This window comes from Vanessa cardui, chromosome 7 (genome assembly GCF_905220365.1).
Source record: "Vanessa cardui chromosome 7, ilVanCard2.1, whole genome shotgun sequence".
Classification (NCBI taxonomy): domain Eukaryota; kingdom Metazoa; phylum Arthropoda; class Insecta; order Lepidoptera; family Nymphalidae; genus Vanessa; species Vanessa cardui.
This window is the reverse complement of record NC_061129.1, coordinates 12976936-13001094: the sequence shown is the minus strand read 5'-3', so window position 1 is coordinate 13001094 and position 24159 is coordinate 12976936. Positions and strand designations below refer to the sequence as shown.

The 24159-nt window shown below is 31.4% G+C and overlaps 1 protein-coding gene across 4 annotated transcripts in view; it reads left to right on the top strand.

Moving 5' to 3' along the window:
• The window catches only part of LOC124530986 (protein spire), a 148006-nt gene that overhangs the window by 102644 nt on the left and 21203 nt on the right, over positions 1-24159 (top strand). For all 4 annotated transcript variants that reach the window (XM_047105363.1, XM_047105364.1, XM_047105362.1 and 1 more), the window contains 3 exons: positions 338-510; positions 780-843; positions 1670-1784. In XM_047105363.1, coding sequence (XP_046961319.1) covers positions 338-510; positions 780-843; positions 1670-1784 — 352 coding nt within the window. The remainder of the gene's footprint in view (positions 1-337; positions 511-779; positions 844-1669; positions 1785-24159) is intronic.

Sequence of the window (24159 nt, the reverse complement as noted above, 5' to 3'; positions counted from 1 at the left end):
CTATTCAGAGGCTTCTTGTTCTTTTTCGTGTAGCTATTAGTACTTTCTGAGTGCATGATTAATTTACGTTTTTCTTATGTTTATTTACAAAAACATGCAAAATTAGTTGTAATTTAATGATATATAACCGTATAAAACGCAAACAATGTACACTGTGACTATAAAATAGTATTATGTAAATACGTTGAATCGTATATATAAATAGATATCACTAGTTGTAGAAATTATTAAAATAAATTGATACATCATTTTGTAATTTTGATATTTTTAAATGTTTCCTGTTGTTTTATTACGAGCAAAATAATGAAAACAACTAATTGCTATTATATTATTACAGGCGCGTTTCTGGATGCAAGTGATCGGGGAATTGCGAATGGGAGTGAAACTAAAGAAAGTTAACTATTCAAGAACTCCGATAGAATATGAATTGACTCCGTATGAAATACTCATGGATGACATAAGGTCGAGGCGGTATACTTTAAGGAAAGTGGATGGTGCGATACCGCAAAGGTAACCCATAACTATATTAATAAATCAATACTTGCATTTACAATAATTATTAGACATGATCTATATTACTCAAAATATTTTAGCTTTCAATGTCTTTGACAATAATATTTTAAAAAAAGATTGATGGGCGATAAAATGTTGTCTGTGCCTAATATATTTTTTACTTACTTTTATATAGATTTTCGTTTAATTAATAATTCTCACGTATGTTATTAATCACAATGTCACTTGATGTACTAAAGTATAATAAAATTGTTTTTTTTTTACAGTGTCAAGAAGGATGCGCATGCAATGATACTCGAATTTATTAGAAGTAGGCCTCCACTCAAAAAGGTACTGTTTTTGTCATCGTTTTATTTTTGAGTTAGTAAAATTAAAAAAAAATGATATGCATAGGCTAGATATAAAGAAATATATTCCTATTCATCGTGTCTGAAATGTTGAATAAGATTTACTGTCTGAAATAATGTTAATGTAATATGAAATATTATTCAATTCAAGATTTAATATAGATTTGAAGAGGGTGAACACGCATATTTTTATTTTGTGGGACCATTGGATTCCATATATTTTTAACTTTCAAAATTTAATATACATATTTACATATGTTTGGTCATTTCGGGTAATTAAGACATTAATTATGAAGATGTCCTTTAGTCCAACTTTCTCAATGGAGACATAATTCCTATGCAGGATTATTTATATGGTATTTATTCCATGGAAAAGTAGAAACTGTGACACCTACCACCAACCCAAAAGTCGGACAAGTGATTTTTTTTTATTTTTTTTTATGCTGTTGGTTGGAGGACTAATACATGGGCCACCTGATTTTAAGTGGTCACCACCGCCCATATACAATGGCGCTGAAAGAAATATTAAGTATTCCTTTCATCGCCAATGCGCCACCGACCTTGGAAACTAAGATGTTATGTCCCTTGTGCCTGTAGTTACACTGGCTCACTCACCCTTCAAACCGGAACACAGCAATACCAAGTACTATTGTTTGGCGGTCTCAATTAAAATTCATAAATTAAACCCAGCCAAAGCAACCTTACAAATTAGGCATAACGGCGACTGCATAATTCGATTTGAATCAAATTGACAAACATTTAAGTACAAGATTTATTTTAAAAAAAATTACTTATATTTCAATCTTTAGGCTTCGGAACGTAAGCTACCACCACCGCGACGGGAGGTGACTCCACGAGAACAGCTCCTAGCATCAATCCAAGTGGGCCGTCAGCTCAGGCCAACACCTTACTCGAGACGATTATGTAAGTAATTTTATCTTATTAAATACTGACATTTGTTTGGAAATGTTCTTATGAATGTGTCAAAAGTTGAATAAATTTTGACGTCGATAAAGTCAGCTGATTGGGAATGATCTTAGATTATTAAATGAAAAAAGCCTGGATATGTACATAATGCAATATAAAAAGCACCTTATATTATTTTCATATACACACAATAAAATTGGAGTGCCTGTTTGTAATATAAAAATAACTGCTTTTTATAAAATGCATGTGTACACACACATGTACACACGGTACATATACCAAAATATCATGTTTGTCTGTCTGACTGTTTGTTCCGGCTAATAAATGTCTGGAACGGCTGGACTGATTTCGACGGGACTTTCAATGGCAGACAGTTGATGCAATGCGGAGTAACTTAGCCTACAAGAATATTATTTTTGTCAAATTCAAACGCTCCGAAAAAATCTAGTTCAATATAAGAAAAAAGAACACTCTTGTCTATGATTAGTTAAAAAATCTCTAAAGTTTTCACTGAAACTAAGATGTAAATGTGACATGAATCATAGGCATCCTCTATCCTTCTCCTTCCTTCTTTTAAACCAGTAGAATTACCATTTTTAACTACCTTTGTCTACATATGTTCTCTAACACCAGTTTTTGTATTTCTTCTTTTTTTATATAAGGTCATAAGAAAGTTATGACGGTAATCGTTATCCCAGTCCCATCATAGCTAGTGCCAATTTTAAATCATCATTAATTGTTCCAGATTCCCAATCCTTTATTTCCTCGACTCCCGAAACGCTAACGTACCTGAATCATGCAGTTGATATAAAATTATACAAGTGTTTTCTAAATTCGGTTTGGATGTATTTTTTTATATTTACCGGATATCTGTATTATATCTTTCTTTATTAAAAAGTAATACTGATTACGCAAACAAATTTCTTTGCTATTTATTTTTAACAGGCGTTAATTATCATTCAATTTGTGCTAAGTTTTAATTGATTTACTATAAATATTAACGCTACTACTGTTACTCTTAGATATTATTTAGGATTTGTATTAAGGCTTTTATGCACCAAACATTAGAAGCACTAGATAGTAACTGAACTAGTTTTATATGTATTGGTGGTAGGGTTTTGTGCGAGCCCACTCAGGTGCGAACACACTCAAATTTTCTACCGCAAAACAGCAATTATAAGTGGTAAGCGGGTGAGCTACTTTATACCTAATGACACAAGGGACATCATCGTTCCCATTGTTGGATCCGTATTAATCTCTTTTCTCTCCGCATAACATTCTCTCGTCCGTCATAACCGTCATTTAATAACATGTTTAATGGTAGGTATCTGATGTGTGTTGGTGTTGCGAGAATGGTGCCGAATATAAAGACCTTATTTTATTATTCTTGGGTAAAATAGTTTTGCATATGAATAAATGAACGAACACTAATATAGTTTTGAACCAAAGGTTTTAAATACCTGTTAATTCTAGTTTAGCCTATTCTAATTCATTTATTTAGCACCGCAGTTGTTTGAAAGAATGATAAGTGCGAGCGAGTTTATTGAAATAAATTAAGAATATAGTGTAGCAATTCTGAAATTCAACATTTTAATAATTACTTTTTATCCTATAACTTATTACACTAGGGTTTTATTTTAAGACAATTTGATAATCTTCAAGAAAATGAGAAAATGAATAAAGTCAGTGTACGTCTTAAAAACTAAAAAATCTTATTACAATATTTTATCATATATATTCTGTGATTGATGTCACCGTTATCTTTGTCTAAGCCTATAATTTATATTCAACTCTACAGCCTTTTAAGTCGGGAGGTTGCATCAGGCCGTAATCTAGTTTCGTAACGCATCAACACACAGTGACAATAAATTATGTTTCGCGTACAATACCGTAATAAAATTACCAAGTTAGGCCTCTAACGTGCAACGTCAAGATAATGCGTGCTTTATTACCTGAATGGAAACAATAAACAAAGGATGAAAAACTGTTTTCCAATTCTTTGTTTTCCTGTCCTCATTCAAAATTGAGATGGTTTCGTGGATAAACAAAGTGGGATTGAATAGAAGTTATCGTGTACAATATTTTTTATATCATCGGTAACAAATATGTATGTCCAATGACATCTAGGGAAGCTATGTATAGCTGATATGAACGAATCAAAAGAAAGAGTATAAATAAAGAAGCTTGTAAATGAATTGATATGACATCATTAATCTTTATCTAAAATTGCTGTCCAATCTATAGTAGTAACATTTGTTATTTGTTGTCAAAACCCTTTATTCAAAATGGAAGTGTTTACACTTTCTTATTGATAGTCGAAAATCTACCACCGGTTCGGAATATAATACATCAGACCTGAGAAGAACCGGCGAAAAACTCAGCGGGATCTATTTTTTTTATTAGGTATATAATATTAATTTACAATATATATACATTGATAAACATATTTTTGTTATTTGAATCATTACAATGGATATACGTAATAAAGACAAACATGTGACACTATTTAAAAAAGAAACTAAAACTAATATGTGTTCTTCAATTTAACTTCGAGGACTAATCTCCTGCTATCGGAATGTAATATAGCGATAAATTCTCTAGAAGTTTTTTAATATGGGAGGTATTCGAGCCGACTTCACGGTACACTCGTAGGTATGGTCGAGTATTATTATTTAATACTAGTAGTCACCTGCGACTTCGCTCGCATTTTTGGGTGTCGGTTGTCATGTTTTAGACGAAAAAAGTAGCCTCATAATGTTGTCTTAAATTTTCGCGATTATTACACATTTAAATAAAACTAATTATAACGGATGAATCGCGTATATTAATTATTTTTAAACATCCCGGGTAGACTACCCGTGACCACGAACACTGCAAAGTGCTCGAAACGTCGGGATGTTTAAAAATAATTAATATACGCGATTCATCCGTTATAATTAGTTTTATTTAAAAGTAGCCTCATGTCCTTTCTTAGAGTTAAAGTTTGCTTCATACAATATTTCATCAAATTCGATTCAGCGGTTTGGTCGTGAAAGAGTGACAGACAGACAGTGTTACTTTAACATGTATAATATTAATATACATTTTCAGTGTCTACATTGTGTCCAATCGTTCTCTTTCACATATCATTCTGTAGATGCAACAACTACAGCTCTTAAAACAAACGTTGAATTTGAATACGTGTCGTTTGTGTGTAACTCTGAATGTATTTAGCATATGTACATTTAAAAAACATTCGTATTCAGCTCTGCACGTTTAGGAACTGGATTGCAATTATGTTCGGTCACAGCAACAAATGATTCCATATACATATATATGTATGTTCAAAGATAAAGTTAAATAAAAATAAATATATTTATAATTTGTTTTAGTAAACTCTATGTGTATCAATATGTATGTATAACATTTTGGCGGGCTGTTAAGAAAAGATCAGATTGGAGAATAATGTAAAATTATGTGTTTTGTAAATTACAAATAATTATAATTTGTAAACTTTAATAAATAATCAAAGTAATTTAAACTAAAGAAATAATTTGTTGCACATAACGTAATGATAATGGTTGTACGAAATTCGTACAAAATTTGCAATTACCCAAGTATGATTTCGTTCAAAACATTATAATAAATAAATAACTGGCGCCAAAACTTTCTAGGTCACGTAGGAGACCTGAGTATCGATCGGTCTAAGATTTAAAGCACTTGCTCATTCCAGGCTCGGAATTCCTTCGGTATTAGATACTCAATAATAATTGAAAATTAACTCTGTCTACGTAATATAATATTACTGTATTTAACAATGGTTTTATTAGCTTAGCGTTATTTTTATAATCGTGTCAAGGTTGCCATTATAATAAAACAAATTGCGATGTATAATTAATCACAAACGAACTAATAACTTTTTCTTTTAACTTCCCGTGATTTTATATTCATATGAATGAGTTATAATAACTCTCAACTTAATATTATATATAAGTAAAAAATAATACGTTTTATTAAAATAGATCTTCGTGTTTTTATAGAACAATATATATGATTATTATTTTCAAGCCTGCTAGTAAACTCAAAAAATTACTTAAGATTCATATATAAATTTATCGTACGTAAAGAAGTTTTTATTATATATACTTATTTTTTTTTAAGTTAGCAGTACAGAATATAAAATACTCGAACAAAAACTTGTTTAAATCGAATAATTCGTTTTACGTTGCAAATACGTACATTGTTCTAAACCAGATAGTAAATATTTATTTAAATAAAGAATTTTCCAGTGTTTCTCAATGCTAGTCTACATATCATTGAGGTAATTAGTTTCTCTTTATTTGGCGACGTTTCGTATTTTAAAATAAGAATGAAAAAATTACCATTGTATTAACAATGGAGCGTAAAACTGGGGACAAAACGAACAAAAACGGATTGCATAAAGCAGGTCCATCGGTCTGCGAGTCGTTAGTGTTGTTCGATTTCGTTTTCATCTATTTTTGTCTAGTTTTTCAAACAATAAAATAATAAATTACTCGCCGTGTAAAATTAAGATTCCTGATGTAATATCTTATCGGAAATCTTAATAAAAACCCACCGAATCTGTTAGAAATGACGAACGTCCGTTTCATCTTTCATCCCCATTTATCCTCTCAAGGCCTGAATTAAAAAAAAACAACTGTACACTGATATTTAAGCCTGAAAACTGATTTTCAACAACATCAAAAAAATTCATCCTGGGTTTCACCCTCCTTGATGATAATTTTTAAAAATCTTTGTGATCCATCTTCAACTCATCAGCCTTACATAATGAGGAATTTCCACACATTTAATCAAACTTTCATCCGCTATTTACCGAATTAAGAGATGAATCTTGAAAAATCACTTCCTTAAGCTAAAGCTGTATTGTATGTCAGTTAGTCATTCTATTTTTGTATTATAATTAGATATTAAAAATTCAGATAAATAATTTAATTGTTATACGAGTACGGTAAAAACGTAAAAATACGTTTTTTAAGAATATTTTTGTATAAATTATATATTAATTAAAACAAGAGCACGGAAACTGTTATTACACTTTTTTATTTATTACACAAAAAGGGGAAATGAATCTTATATAATTCGAAAGGTACTGCGGCATAGATTTGTATAAAAAAATGTTAGATTTTTGTGCGAAAAAGAAAGTGCAAATCTCGACACAGGCGATACTAATGTAGGAACTGTATAATCAATGTAAATAATAACATTTAAAATGAAAAAATGTAACTTTGAGGAGCGCTTGCTTCAAGCATAGCAAGCATGTAACAGTCTTTCTTGCCGCAGTCGGTGTCCGATTCTACAGCCGCGTACTCGTGTACTGCCGCCTTATAATATTGACAATTCAGATTAAAAAAAAAAAAAGATATTCTATATAATATAAAGGTTGAAATTATATATAACTGTAAATAGTCCGATAAATAACCTAATTTAATTAAGTGTAGTGTTTATGGCTTCTGTAATAGAGGGTTACTGTGTAAATGCGATTAAGTATCGATATTGGACTGTATGTGTTCCGTGAGAAAATCGTGTCACATAATTAAATGATAATTTAGATTAAATCGGAACTCTTTCGAGTTGCAGTGAACGGACGATAGGACTTTTAATTTGTATTTAAAAGTACTGTATCGTTAATGATGGGTGTCTGTGTAACGAATACTCTTGCCATGGATATTAGCCGTAAGTATAATAAAAAAAAAACAATATTAAAATAGTTGCACTTTTTTTTTATAATTCTATTTTTCAGTCACGATTCTTATTTTGAAATCTATTTCTTCATAGTGTATTTTCGTTGATATTTCATAATTTTTTTTATAATAAGGGAGATAAACTTGTTAGAATTGTGTTACGCAAGATCTAGATATTGTGAATGAATCTAGGAATGAGAATGTGATTTTTATCAACGTGTTATCTCACCGTACGTGAGTTTACTGTGATATTGTCACAGAATTCTCTTGTATTTTACGTAAATATTATTAACAATGTAACCGAGATACTTGAAAGAAAAAAGTACATACCTGTTTTCAAAGAATGAATTACCTTTCCGAGCTTAAGGTTGTATTTTTTTCTGGTTCTTAATATTTATTATACGACAATGGATGTCGTATACTATTCATCAAAAATCTCTTGCATCTTCATTCCCTTTACAGGTACAGTAGACAATACACCTACCTACTATCTACCTATACAAAGTAAAAAAAGGCCGTTGACCTTCTCTTTATGAGACGAAGAGTATCAAAAGCCTTGTTGTTAACTAAAATTCCCGTGCAAAAACTAATGGCAATTCTTTGTAATTTTTTCAGTTAGATAAAGAAAAATAGAATCAATGAACCTACACTATGGCTGATGTCAGTATAGCGTACCCGTAGCTTTTATTGATTAATTTAATCAAAGTAATATATTGAGGCGATGTCAAACGGAATGGTTTCAATCTATCCGGTGAGCGGACTCGTTTTTAAAAGTAGTGCAGTCACCTATTACATAACATACAACTATGTACAGTTATATGTTCTAATCAAACGCCCGATATAATAGATAGGCCCTCTTGATAGGCCCCAAAATGGAAGATGCATGCCGCTGACCCACTTAGATCGTTTGAAGACGTTTTTTCGTGATGAAAGGAATCATCAATCAACAATGAATAAAATTCAAGTAACCGAAACTCAAATATAAAATTGTATCTAATAATTTCTCAATAAATATTATGGAAGGAAATTCATTTTATAGAAATATGTATATTTAAAAGGAGTGTTAAATAATATGATTAATGGGTTTTTTTTGAAGAATCATTTGCGTTTAATGACGTTATCATCGTCTATAATTATACTACTAGATACGACTTTTGTTTGATTTCAGTTCAGATTACATTGATACATATATGAGAAAGACATTTGACGCTATTCTAAAATTGATTTGCAGTCCTTAAAAGTCGTAGTCCAGTGATCAAAACACGTGAATCATAACTGACTGGTCAAGACGACGGGTTCCAATCCCGGAATACAACACTGACGTGTTCTGTGTTTAAAATCGTGCTCGTTTTTCGGAGAAAGCAAAACATACTCCTCCAAATAAGAGGAGGCCTTAGCTATCACTAACCAACCACTTTGGGTGGATAGTTAAAATTCAGAAAATTGTAATATGTCACTCTTTTTGGGTTTGATTTTACATTTATTTGAATCTTTGGCCAGTTATATAAAACGTATGCCCGCCAAGTAGGCTGAGTTTTACATAGTCATAGATTATAAATATATTTTTTGCTAGTTTCTTTGTTGTCGGTTCACGATAAAGAAGTAATATAAAAAATAGTAGCCATTGAACCCACTTCAATCAGTCGTAATGGAATTTGACGTAAAGGTTAACGTGTTTACGGGATTTTGTCCGAGTTATCACATTCACGTTACGTTTCATTGGAAGTTTTTAACCCAGTAAAGGAAAGCGGCACGGTTCGAGTCGGTTACTCATCCGACCCATTGCACGTAAGGGCTGTCTTTTGCAATGCGGATCTAAGGTTTTTACCTTTCACAGCTTGCGACGCATGACCTCTATATTATATTTTTGTGTTATCTGTACATTTTGTTTTAAAAATGTATTTCATTTATAAAACTAATTTATTCTTAATTAAAACATAAATGAAAATGAGGTACGAGATATGTTTTTTTTTTAATTTAATTATCAGAGCTAATATGCGGAAATGGTAACTTAATGGCCCAGGAAAATATTAATCGGATTTTTGAGGTTTTATTTAAATTTTATACAAATAAATCGATTTGACGATTGAAGAAACTTTGTATGGTATAAAAATAATATGTTTTTCAGACGTGAACTATATTAGAATAATTTTTAATGAGTTAGAAAAAGAATCATTCATTGAGAAATATATCATTATGCTAAATATTTATTAACCCAATTTTTCACTTCTATTTGTATTTTTAAATAACAAAAATAAAAACTCATGTGAAATACCTCCTTTTAATGTTAGATAAAGATATCGACTAAATCGAACAGTTTAGGTACTGTTGTCCTAGATAATTACTTGCATGGTCGTAGTAACACACATTACTTTTATTAGTTACTATTAGTAGGTATAATATCAATAAGTTGCGGTCACAGAGTACAGACTTTATCCAGAAATTAAGAACAATCAATTATGAAAATAGATAGCTAATGGCAGCGCGGTCAGAAATCACCGCAAGTCAATAACTCTTTACTGGAAACAGTAAATCTCACAGCGTAATTTGAGATTTCTAATGAAATCCGTCCGTTACAAATTTAATGAACCGAAAACTGTTTAATAATAAGTACAAATGTTTTATTACTATATTTTGTTAAATTATTGATAAATGTTACTTGAATAGTTTCGAGAGTTTCTAGAAGATAAACACAGTCGTGTGGATTTCTGCAAAATGCGTATCCAGCTTAAATCTTGAAATGTCATGAAAGGGGCGAGAAGCTCTTTCCTTAATATTAAACCAGGTAATTTTTTCCTAATTTTCCCTTACTTTACTATTCTTATATACTATAAAATAATGCTCCGAAATATTATAGCTTTTTATCATCATGTCAGTCTGTTTATTGTCTCTTGCGAAAAATGACTAAACGCAAACAATGACAATGATCTTCTTTACATATTTATATTTTAATATGTTGTTATCATTAATTAAAGAAAAACTTTTAATAAAATGGTCGTTGGATTATATTTTTGACATTCAAGGCCTCAGAGACAAAGTATGCGGTGAAAATAAATAAAATTTTCATGGTAACTTCGTAAACTTAAGTACCCATACAATCTCTTTGAAACTTGGAAGATATTCTTGGTATTATTTTATTACTTTTCATAATATTGTTTATTTCTTTGAGACTGTTAAATGTCATAAAGTTTCTTAAGACGTAAATTATTTCTTAGGAAATAAATTCTTTGTTCGTTTTCAATAATATTCTGTGGATTGTAAAAAGTGTTTTGAATTTTTAGCAAAGTCTAAGAATTTTTTTTTAACCTGTGATTCTTTGACCACAGAACGTGACCTTATTTTCGTGCGTCATTTCTTCATTTATAATTTGTTTCTTCGTCAGTATGTTTCGCAAGGAGACTTGGGTACGGTACAATGGTCACGACTTATCGAATAGATTGTATACCGCTCTGATATAATAATAAGCTTAATTTCTAAGGACAGAAACTTTGCGTAATATTGGCCGTTTAAAATGTATGTAATTATTATGACGTTTAAATTGGACATTGGTCACTGAAACCGAACTCAGCATTAATAGATGCGGTTTCAAGATCGTTTACGAACATATGAATCGAAATGTTTAGATTATCTGTATTACCAAACATTGGAGAATATGATAGTATCTTATGGTAACTTTGATTTAATTCAGCTGTTTCAAGTGACGAATGATTTGAAATAAGAATATTTAAAAACTGTTCGTCGCGCTTTTACCCGCATTTATTTTGTATTAGTCAACCGTCAGCCGTCAATTTCGCGGAACTACTTTTTAGGTTCTATAATAATCATCCTTTGATGTAGGATTTAAGACATTCGATTTAAAAAAAAAGAAACTTGTGTTTAGTATCTGCGTTTAGGGTGTTCAATCTTACGAAACCATCTCACAAATTTAAATATATATATTTGAAGTCACAATATTTCATTTATAATGAATAACGATCAATCAATAACAACAATCAGTGTCATGATTAAGTCTGAATATAATGTAAACTAAAGACTCGAGTTACCTTGAGTAATGAAAATAGTGTTTAACTTTCATTCTTCATGGTCGTTTCTTAAAGCTCTGGTCTTTATCTAACCATCTTTAGACAAAAGCGTCTCGGGTCAAGGATGTTTGAATTGGACTTGTGCCAGGGTAAGTCGTATATTTTTATCTGTGGTAAATAATGGCGCCAAGTAGAATGTGCCTGCCAACTGTCGAGCGCATTTCTGATTTATTGTATAATCGATTTTATTATATTAATGTGTGTTATACAAGTACTATGCTGAACTTTAAAATATATACATATGTATATTGTGTGCTCTACTATAGTAACAGCCTGTAAATCACCCACTGCTGGACTAGGGCCTCCTCTCCCATTAACGAGAGGGTTTGGAACATATTTCACCACGCTGTTCCAATGCGGGTTTGTGCAATGCACATGTGACAGAATTTCGGTGAAATTAGATACATGCAGGTTTCCTCACTATGTTTTCCTTCACCGCCGAGCATGAGATGAATTATAAACACAAATTAAGCACATATATATAGTGGTGCTTGCCTGGGTTTGAACCCGAAATCATCGGTTAAGATGCGCGCGTTCTAACCCTTTGGCTATCTCGGCTGCTCCACGATAGACTCGTCTGTTATAGGCACTATCACCATAAACCATACAACTATAAACAGCTTAATTGGATGATGTGTACGATTGATAAGTACAGCTAGAAACTGTCTTACCTTAAAATAACAGTTCAGCATTTATGTAATTTTACAAAATAGAAAATGATTTAATTTTATTTGCAGCATAATTATTTTACAATAATTTATTCGTGCTTTATAAGCATATATTATTAATTGAGTATTTATACGTTGTTAAGCTTTGATTTTAATGGTAAGATTATATAATTTAATTGTCATTTAAAACTAATAATTTGTGTCTTCGTACAAATGAAAATAGTAGGATTATTTATCAAGACTTCAGTGTACTTTTTAAAATATCTTAAAGAATCATTACTTTGAGTATCAAGTACTTTCGTTAATTCAACTTGGATTTAGAACAAGCTTCAACAAGGTTATCCGTTCCCTTTTAATAATTATAACATGGTCTAGGCATGTTTAAAGATATGAATATAATTAAATAAACCGACGGTATTTTAATCCTTGCTTCATTGCACGCGAGTGATTTTGTAATATATAGTTTTTTTTCAATTTAATTAGCGTATACGTAATGCACATAACTTGCTTAAGTAAGAATACACTTCATATGTGATATAATGGAACAAAAATGGTATCTTCTTAATTTGGGGACGTAATAAAATAGATAGGAAAAAGTAGGTTCGAAGCGAGATAAACTCAAACCAAATTCAACAAATTTAAACTATGGGCTAACTTCACGAGATATTGTTGATACAGTATACACATCAGCTGAAAAAATACAGTCTCTTAAGAGAATCATAATTTTCTATCTAGGAGGTAAGTAAGTAAAGGTTTTAGAGCTAATTCCACCATGCGGATGTCGCAAATTTTCGAGATAAAATGCAATTTATGCTTGTATCTATGTAAGTATCAAAATGTTTCACACATTTTGATACTATTCCCGAAGTTTTGAACCTGTAGTCTTTGGTTATTATTTATGTGTACAATGCTGTCTTGACTTATACGTCCCGTGCTTATAATTAACTTGAGTTTAATTGAATATAATTATCGATAATTATGCTGTACGCAACACATTATGCAACTATTGAAAGAAAAATCATTATTTTTTAATATTTCTACAATAAAAACGATGTATGTGTGTAATTATTATTGTGCAAGGTTTAAAGGAGAAATAATCGATATATAGTTGAAATTACGGAGAAAAAAGATGAACCACTTGAATATTAGAAATTCGTCCGTTTGTAAGAGTTTTTTTGAGGAACTAAGCTGGAAAGAAAATGTCTTTCATACTTTTTATTAACAGGATAGATTAAATGAGTCTGATATACTATGCTTATAATGTGTATGTTAAGTAATTATACTTCGCTTGCGCTTGCTTGTAGGGGCACAGTATAGGTATTAGTTGCCTCATGTTCTTTACTTCAATGTCGACAACACGTACGCAAAATTTCACGTCGATGGGTTGAGCAGTTAAGATGTGAACCTGTAACAAATAATATACAATCAACAACAACAATAACAACAGCATTTAAATTTCAAACTGCTGATTTTAGGCCAAAGGCCATGTTTTCCAATATTTTATTTATTTATTTTTTATTTTAAGGAGAAATATTGGAAAACATATTCCACAACGCTGTTCCAATGCGGTATGATTACTCATGTGGCAGAATTTAGACACATGCATGTTTCCTCACGACGTTTTCCTTCACCGCCGAGCACGAGATGAATTAAAAACACAAATTAGGCACATTAATATTCAGTGGCGGTTGCCTGGTTTTGAACCCGCTATCTTCAATTAAGATGCACGCGTGCTAACCACTGGGCCATCTCCGCTCAAACAAACAAACACACTTTCACATTTTCAATTTTAGTTAAGATGATTAAACCGAATTGAGTTATATCAATCTCAGAAAGAGTACGAAATGTCAATGTGGGCGGAACGCTCCGTTACCTCCATTAAAAGTGTGTCAATTAATTTTAATTACACTATGCTTGAACGAGCAATAATTTACAACGGTAACTAAAATAACTAATTCCCATCCGAAATCGTTTAGTGTCAATAATTAGCGGTTTATCGAGGGAACGCGAAGTCTTAAAAAGGCCATTTGCCTAATCTTTAAACAGGAGAGAGCTAGACTATGTACTTTACTTGATGGTAGAACTTTGTGTATCGTATGCATCATATATTGTACAACAATACTTATTATTGTTGTGTTTCGGTTTGAATGGTGAGTGTGTCACTGTTAACAAGGTTGGTTTGGATTGATATTATGAATAATTAATATCAATGTAACCTACCATCAATAGGCCCCTTATCCAGTCCGCCTGTTAAACATATAAAACCTATTTCGATTTTCGCTTTCATCTAAATAATAGATATCATGATAAATCCTATGTTATAGCAATAGATTTTAGCGTTATCGTAAGATTAGATTAAAAGTATTGCTACCTCGTTTTTATGTATGGGATTGAAAAAGGATGAAGGATTGCTTAGGAATGTTGTTCGACAGAATTTTAGTCAAAATAAATTAAAAGATGAAGATGAAGAAGGCGATTCGAAGTATAGCCGATATATTTTATCGCCGAGATATTTTCCTTAAGCGTGGATTGAAATTGTCCGAATTCTTATGACGTACTATCGAATCGTTATTTCCTACTTAAGGTAACGGGAAGTGGCAAATATTACAAGGCAATCGAGTGGTATTTTAAAACATCTGCTTTTTTTATTACACTTTATAGTAACGGCCGAAATCTTTTATTCTTTGATTGTTGTTAAAATTGAGTAAATATTTATTTTAACGACTTTTTCTTTGTTCATGTTGAGGGTTAATTTTCAAGGTAAATTTGAGTAAAACCTTTCTAAAATTTGTAACGTAAAATTTTACTCTCAATTTTTTTACGCAAAATGTCTTATTTATAAGTTATATATAATAATATAACTTATAAATAAGACATATATATAATAATTATTATAAGGTTCGTAAACCTCAAGCTTTAAATTTTAGTTTGGTAATTTACATTTAATTTCCTGATTGTGTATTATAAAGCACTTAGGAATAATGAAGATTTCTACTATTGAATGCTATTTTGGAATTGGAGCATTCGTTCCGGAGATTAACTTATACACACAAACAATTTTTATCTCTTTGTAATATTAGTGGCGATCTGATTAACGATATAAGTGGATCTATAGCGGCTGTTCTGTGTAAATATATGTGGTATGTCATGTGTTAATCTTTCAAACAGTATCGAAATTAATTACACTAGTTAAAAAAAAAGTAAGTAACGCGATTCATTTGTTTTGCCGAATCAATAGAATTATGTTTACAAATAATATTTGTAGGATTTTCTTAACAATAGTACTTATTGTAATTTCGAAATCATAACACGCATTGTAGTGTCCTAATATAATTTAATCACACTTCGTGAAATGAATGATATTTTAAAATTTAGAAAGTAAACTTACTACTAATGAAAAATAGTCTTCAAAGCGTGTACAGAAATGTCAGCGAGAACATTTATCATTCTTTAAAGATAACAGATACTGTGTACGTTTTATGTAAGATAAATAGTACATTTTATACTTTCCAAGAGTATGTTTTGAAATGTACGTGTGCAGTTGAATTACAATCAATAAATATAAGTTTGTAATCTCGGAATAAAATTATTAAACCCGTACGAAGTCAGGATAGGCAAGTAGTATTATATAAAATTATAAATGTTTGAAATAAATATATAGTCTTTGTTTGAATTTATTGTATATAGAACGAGTATTTAATATTAAAGAAATTGAGGCGTTTTCAAGAATATATTAAGTAAGAGTTTCATGGTTTATATATTTATAAAATTCATTTATTGATTTATATAAAAAAGCATAAGTGACTATTTGTAAAAGAAATATATTGTATCGTAATTTTAAAGTGAAATACAGATAAAATAATTCGGTGACACCCTGTAGACTCAAATTACTTCGCCTTTTAATTTCAATCGCTAAGGTCAATATTTTATTCTTACAGAGAGTTATCCAACAGCCCTTTTACCAGCGAACGATTTTTTGGTTGCACTTAGTCTAAATATTCATTAAAATAATATACTAATTAAAAATTAATTTTATAACAATTTGAGACATACAAGTAACTAGTACCTGTGTTTTGAGGTATCCTGATAGTAATTATTATCAATATATCCTTAGTTCAGCGTTAGTCAGGTATAAGTACGTTAAAAAACTGTGATAGTTCAACTATTTTGTACGTAATTTTACAAAACATACAAACCATTTATCGCTCTTTCTACTAGTGAAAACCGTATCAAAATCCGTTTAAAAGCGGTTTAATAGCAAGCGGGGATAACAAACAGAAAGCGATTTTGTTTTATTCTTTTTATATAGATTATTATTTATGATTTCACAAATAAACATAATATTTGTAGTAAAAATATTTACGTTTTAAAACAAAATATAACTATATCGAGCAAATTTTGTAAAGTTACGTAGTCTTAGCTATCCAGTATTAATCAATGTTAGGGATAGTCAGATAATATTTTAAGTTTCTTCTATAAAGTTAAAAGAACAACAGTGTTATTCTGTAAGAATACACTTCGTTTTTCACTCATGAAAATGTTCAAAACCAACGTCTTAATAGACACGTGTATTTCTTTAAATTGAAATTTAAAGAAATACAATATTACATATATTATTGGTAATTGTTACAGTCAGTGTCGCATATCAAATTCCTACATTACGCGCTCGTTTTCTGCGCTGAGAAATACAAGTAGCTGTAGCTGTGATCGGAGTATTGTTTGACGAATGCATAACGTCGACGCGGACAAAAAGTCGTTTAGGTCAAAGAGAATTTCAACCAGACGAGCTATAAAAAATCGAAACAAGTTCAGCTCGAACGAGACCGCTACGCAGTCGTATTTTAACAAAGTCGATCATATTTTACGCTTACCTTGCATCTAAAGAGGGTTATGTGTTATGTAATTTAAATAGTGATTTGTAATTCTATACAAATATTAAAAATAGGAAAACTTTGTTTGTTCGTTTGTGAAGAATAAGTTCAAAAACTACTGGACCGATTTAAAAAATCTTTCATTATTTGAAAGCTTCAATATTCACGAGTAACATAGGCTAAATTTTATTTTCGAAAAAATAGGGTCCGATATCTACGCGGACGAAGTCGCAATGATTATAAAATGATCAGTGTTTCTTTATTATATATTCCATGTATTATAGATAAAAACCATCATCTCGAATCACTCTATCTATTAAAAAACCGCATCAAAATGTTGCGTAGTTATAAAGATTTAAGCATACATAGGGATACAGGGACAGAGAAAGCGAATTTTTTTATACTATGAAGTGATTAACATTTTTAAATTTAAATGCAATAAGAACTTTAAATTTGATCACGTCAGGATTTCCACTTCAATAAATACTTTGGGTTTCAAAATACTTAGAAAATGAGAGTGTTATAAAGAACCGTAAGAATTAACTAACGTTAGCCTAACATTAAAGAGTGAACGTGTTATTAACTTAGCTTTCGATTGCAGTGGTTTTAATATATTCATGAGAATTCTTCGCAATGTTCTTATAGCATTCGATGCTTCCGCGAGATCGAAGATAAGTATTATTCCCATGTAACACTATTCTAATTGTGTCGAAAACAATGCATTGTTGTGTAACAAAACAAACTCCTTAGTCAATATTTACCAAATATGGCATTCCATTTTGATTTGCAAATGTTTATAATTTTATTTTTTATTACGGCAACATTGTTTTGAAATAAATTCAAATTTCGAAGGCGATACGACGAAAGTGAAATATTAAAATTGACATCTTAAGACACCTTGATATTAAAAAAAAATATATATATTTTTAATTTCAAACAAAATTGATTAATCGAATATATATTTATATTTCAATTAAATTTTCTTGGAAAAAAAATTCAATTGTGGCAATGGTGTTAATATAGACATATAATTAAAGTCTTTAAAGGGTTTTGTGGGTACGAATTGGGTTTAAAATTGGAGTAATGCCTATATAATAAAAATATTTTTAATAAAAATAAGCGAAAGCAACGAAATAGTAGGTACCTACTTAGTAAATGTTTTATATTCTGCGAGATTTCGAATTATCCACGAAGCCTTATCGAATACGAAACCAGTATTATAATTTACGAAAATAGCAGACTTAATTAATTGACATTATGATAAAGGTCGTACGTCAAAGATTGACGTAGGTCCGAGCCGAGAAAATGTCTCGTGACGTCATGAGATACAACCTATGTAAGTGTGTATGTATGCCTTTATTTTGTTCGCTAATTTAAATTTTGCTTTTCATTTCACTTTATCTAAGACTTTGAGCCGTAATGTAGAAGACATCGCGCAATGTTTATGGAGGGTGATTTTCGTGACGTATTTTAAATATGACATTTTCTCTAGAGTACTCCCTAGGGTTAGGGCGCATGCGGGAAACGGGGCAACCCTCGAAAAGCAATATGGCGACGAGCGCCACGAGCTAAGCACGCGCCTTATATTTACAACGCTTTGCGCTAAAATTATTTTATGTGGCATTGTCTGAAAAGAACTTGTAGTGTCTTTATTTCGCGAGGAACGCTTATTTAGTGTGTTCCCCGTGACTTTGAGTTGCTGTACCGTTATCGTGTTCCGTGACGCAGTGCGATCATATGTGTTTTACGGTATCTGAGACGGATAAATCACAGGTCAATGCCGTCAAGTGTTGTTTAGATACATAATTTTCGCGCTTAACGTTGCGTGCGGTATTTAAACAATAGCTTTTCTTTTATGTGAATAAATATTATTTAATACTCAAATTGGACCTGTCTAAACACCAAATAGTTTTTACTATTTCTGCCAATTATAAGTAAATAAAACGTTCCAATTTATTATCAGTGACTGCTTAAAATAATCGTAAAAACTGTTCCTATTAAAACTCTTCGCGCGGTTTCTTGTGATAAGTGTAAATATCAGTCAAGCTGCGTCGTTCGAGGGTATCGCCGGCGGCTCTGCTGCTGGGTACAAGGCCGGTGTCTGGCTTAGTGGAGCCAGTTCGAAGCCCTGAAGAGCAAGCATTGGACGTCGCACAAGACAAATCCTACTGGGGCAGCGTTGCCACCACTATGTCAAGTAATATTCAATGCATTTTTTACAAATTCGTTATCTCTAGCCGATCTGTTTTTCCTTGAACCAGATTTTAAAACTAAAACAATATTTCACAATATATCATGTCATGGAAAAATATTTCGATGAATTTCTCTTAAATATTACAACATTAGTTCGTTTCGTAATATATTTAATAATCATGAATTAATTTCAAAACATTTTAAAGAAAACTATGACATAGATTACCAAGTTTACTCAACGCGTGAATTAAAACACCTATTAATATGTATAACTTCTGATGTACTGAATCTGAATCAAAAAAAGCATATAGTGTACAGAAACACTCTGTATAGCCGTATGTCCCCATCAATGAATTTCCAGTCGATATACTGAGTCACCAGTGGTTCCCTGCCGCGTCACAGCTGACTGAGAGCGCATACACCCAACAAAGCGATATCCTGTAGTATAACTTTGCGAAAACAATAAAGATACTACGATACTACCGATAACTAGTTGAAAGCAGTTTTGAAGTAGTCTAGAAAGTAAAGGAAATAGAACGCAACGATATATTACGACTTTTTTTACAAAAAAACTTTATTGTTATTTTTAAAACCTATGGACTTAGAGAAATAAAAAATAATAGTCGTTAAGCATTATTGTCAATCACAGTTGATGCGCAAAAATCAAACGATTAAACAAATTTGATTTCTTGATACCTATTCAGCGCCATATTGGATTTCGTATGACGTCATAGTTATAATCTGCTGAATGCACCAAATTTCTAGTGACTATATAAATATTCCGATATGTATACACTATAACAACATACTACGAGTGAAATTAATCTTTCTTTGTTTGTAAGTAAGTAATTGTAGCTAAGAAGTTAAAAAAAATGTATTTTTAAACAACACCATATCGCTTTCGTTTACGCAGTACAATTTTCACAACTACGGTGAATTACAATAAAGACGAGACCAATCGATTCACGGTGACCTTAAATAACTTCGCCAAATATCAGGGTTGATTCGCATCTCTCGACTGTTTGAAGTATGGTCTTAAGATTTAATTTTGTAACGTTATCATGATTGGAGAATCTTCCTCGGTATCTGATAGAAAGGGAAAGTGAACTATTGCATTTAAGTTAAAAGGATCTAACAAAAGGTACTCTAAGTATAACTTCAAGTTGCCCTTGAAGATTAAGACCCTAATAAAGATAACTATTGTCTAGACTACGTCGATGACTCCGTTAAATCTTTACATCAAAAAGTAGAATTATACAGAACTTCATTAATGAAAAATGAACTTTATTGTCTTATACCTAAAATCTAGATTTAAACGAAAAATTAAAGTTACAAAGGTGTAATTTGCAGTCCGTTTCAAGTCTAGAAATGCTCTTAGTACATTTAGTAACGTTCGTGAACGTTCACGGGTTTTCCACTTACCGTTTGCATCGCGTAAATCTGACATGAAAGAGCAACGAGTGCGCTAATTAGGTTAAAATAAAAGCAAACATAGCTTCAAAGTTTTGTAACATATGTGTTACAGAAATGTACCAAACGCTAGCAACAAAGTTCTTGTATAAGTCTAAATGTTACAAATATGTGTTCGTAATATATTGGCCAGATGACTCAGTTAATGTAGGAAATAGACGATTGTTATATTGCATTGCATAGATATTTGTACAAAAAGATATTACAAACATTATGTATGTCTGTTCGATGACGATACGAGAGTCTAAACACTATTAATTTCACTTTCAATTTTACAAATGAGAATTTCTTGACGGAAATCCAACTTATATTGACTCAGGGTTGATTCTAAGACTTCCTATTTTTGGGCCACAGCATACAACTTTAAGAATCGAGTTTGAGTTTAAGTAACCGATATATATATTGCATGTTAAACGTTCACCCTCAGTCGTTATCGTATTTAAGCTATAACTGATCCCTTACAACCCGCAAATGCCAAGGTTTTTACGTCAGCTAGCGTTTTTATTAAAAAAAAAACACGAGTTATTTTCACGCGTTTGATCTTCTTAGATATTATTTTATATTTAGAAAACTTACTAGTGATTTGAAGCGAGACTATTTTTATTCTTATATTTATAAAGTCGGATTTTTTTCATTGTTTTATGGTTTATGTAAAGTGTTAATTTCAAAGAGAATTTCGAAACTATAGTATTCTCACTTGGAATAATATCCTATCATACTCGTATATGGTACTAATGGAAGTATTTCCCTTGGGTGACTACATAGCTTGGTCTATTTTTAACATATTAATATCAGAATCGTGTTTGCTGTGTCCCGTATCCCTTTGGGAGTTTTCTCGAATATTTCTTTAACTGTCGTAAATACATTAGCGATCTCTACCAACGTATTACGTTTGAGGTTAAAGTTTTTTTGTAAATGTTATTTTGTTTCTATATAACAAATTAGTACTTGATGCCAATCACGAGATATGAGTTGATATTATTATCATTTAATTCATAGATTGTTTTTCTAAGAGAACAAAGAGAGGATTTTACTCAGCAGTGGGGCATATAGACTTACTTTTCAGACACCCTAGATTAAACTACTTTATCTCCTTCGTAGTCTTGCATAGTGTACGACAGACCTAATATTTTTAAACATTTATACTTATCAAAAAAAAAAAAAACATAATTGTTCAGTATCTTTGTTGAAATGTTTAAACAGACAAGTTACTATTTTAACCATGTAGAAGATTCTATTCCTGTCAGTTATTTATATTTGAGTAGTTTTTATTGTTATGATTTATGGAAGGTTATATAACGTGACGGTTTTCATGAACGCAGCCATAACCATAAACGTCAATCAATATGGCAAAAGTCAGAGCCGGATTTAAAGGTCTGGAGGCCCCCGGGCCACAAAGCAGAGGGGGCCCTAGACAAACAGAAGCGTAAACAACCTAATAATTATATTATCATGAATTACTAACTTTTTTTTTATTTCAATCAGTAAGCTGTGATTTATTTACTTGTATTGGTAACTTTTAAAATATTAAAACATTATTATAATTTGACTATATCTCGATATTTGTTAACTTGCTGAAAACTGTGGCCCCCACTAATGTGGAGGCCCCAGGGCAGTTGCCCCGGTTGCCCTCCCCTAAATACGGCCCTGGCAAAAGTATATGAATCGAGCACATTTACATACTACACTCGCACGTTACATTGGCGAAATAATCTGTGCTCTCTTGGCACAAATAAAAGCCATATGAAAAAAATACATACTACACTGTTTCATTCTAATTGTATAAGTTAAAAACAACGCGGGTTCCAAACTGCGAATCACAGAATAAGACTGCTGTTACTTACATACCTATAGAAATTCAAATTTCGAACACACTTCGTATCGGTCGTGAGATGTTGAAAACCGAGTTTCGATAACTCGCTATTTGCGTGTATCCCTTAAATGTTATAATCATTGTTAAGTTTGCAAATAGCTTTCTGACATTTCACGATCGCTTTTAGACTATTCTGAAACAAGAACCTCGAAACTCACCGTAGTTTTACAAGCATGAAACGTCAGAATGTGTTATGCGAGATTGACTGAAGTAATTATAAACTTTAAAGGATACACTTATCAAAATAGCGTATCATTATAGCGTAAATCGATTGTCAATATTTCCCGAGTGAGATAAGAAGTGATATCTTTAATAATCGTACTGATGTGGTGAGTTTTGAATTTGTTCTTACGTGTTCCACTCCACTCATATGTACCTAGTGACATGCGACGTTTTGTAACGACTAATAATCTATATTAATATTATAAATGTGAAAGTAACACTGTCTGTCTGTTGCTCTTTCACGACAAAAACCGCTTAATCGAATTGAATGAAATTTGTTATGAAGCAAACTTGAACTCCAAGAAAGCCTAAACAGTCTACTTATTTTGCCTAACATGATAACTTAAATCCCTAAAACGCGAGCGAAACCGCGACAAACTACTAGTCTAGAATATTTGAAACTATTTCATATAACCAACTTAATTATCACAGGCCGTTTGGGAATGAGCGACCAATGAGCGTTCAGGTTAAAGGCAAATTAGTAAATCCGATTTTGACTAACGTTTCTGAAACTGTAGGTAACACGAAACGTAAATCAAGTAACAACACATTCAAGCGATGTTAGCGCTGTAAAAAAATAATGTCACTAAATATTTCGATTTCATTCGAATTCGCATATGAAAAATAAGTCCAATTGATCGTCTGCATAAATATTACTGCTTGAGAACTGCACTGCGGTCAAGCTTTGCGTTTATCAAGACCTAAATATCAAGGTTTTATAAACCAGTCACAGCTTTACGAGCTAGCGTGACTATTAATAGTCGGCCGAGTGGAACAGTTACTAATTATATCAATATTGTTTACATTGATATATTGATATATAAGTATTTCCATATGGATTGTAAAAACATACTAATAATTATATAATATATTTATTATAATAATCTCGTCTGGATATCCCCGAGTCATATTTTCCCCCAAAATAGCAGTATTAAGTGTTGTGTTCCGGTTTGAAGGGTGAGTGAGCACAAAGGACATAATATATTAGTTTCCAAGTTGGTACATAAGTAATATGGTAATAATCGATTCATATTTTTTATAGTTTGATGTCTAAGAGCAGTGTGGCACAGTTTATAGTAAGGTGGCCCATTTGCCAGTGCGCCTACCTAGACTGACTGACTGACTTCAAAATTAGAAACAGCTAGTAAAATAAAAATAAAGAATAATATGAAACTACTGGACCGATTTTAATGAAATTTATACTGTTCCCTAAGTTAAGTGTACCTACCTTAGATTAAATATCATCTCAATACGATTTTTAGTTTTCCAGAAATTCGTAGATACATATAAA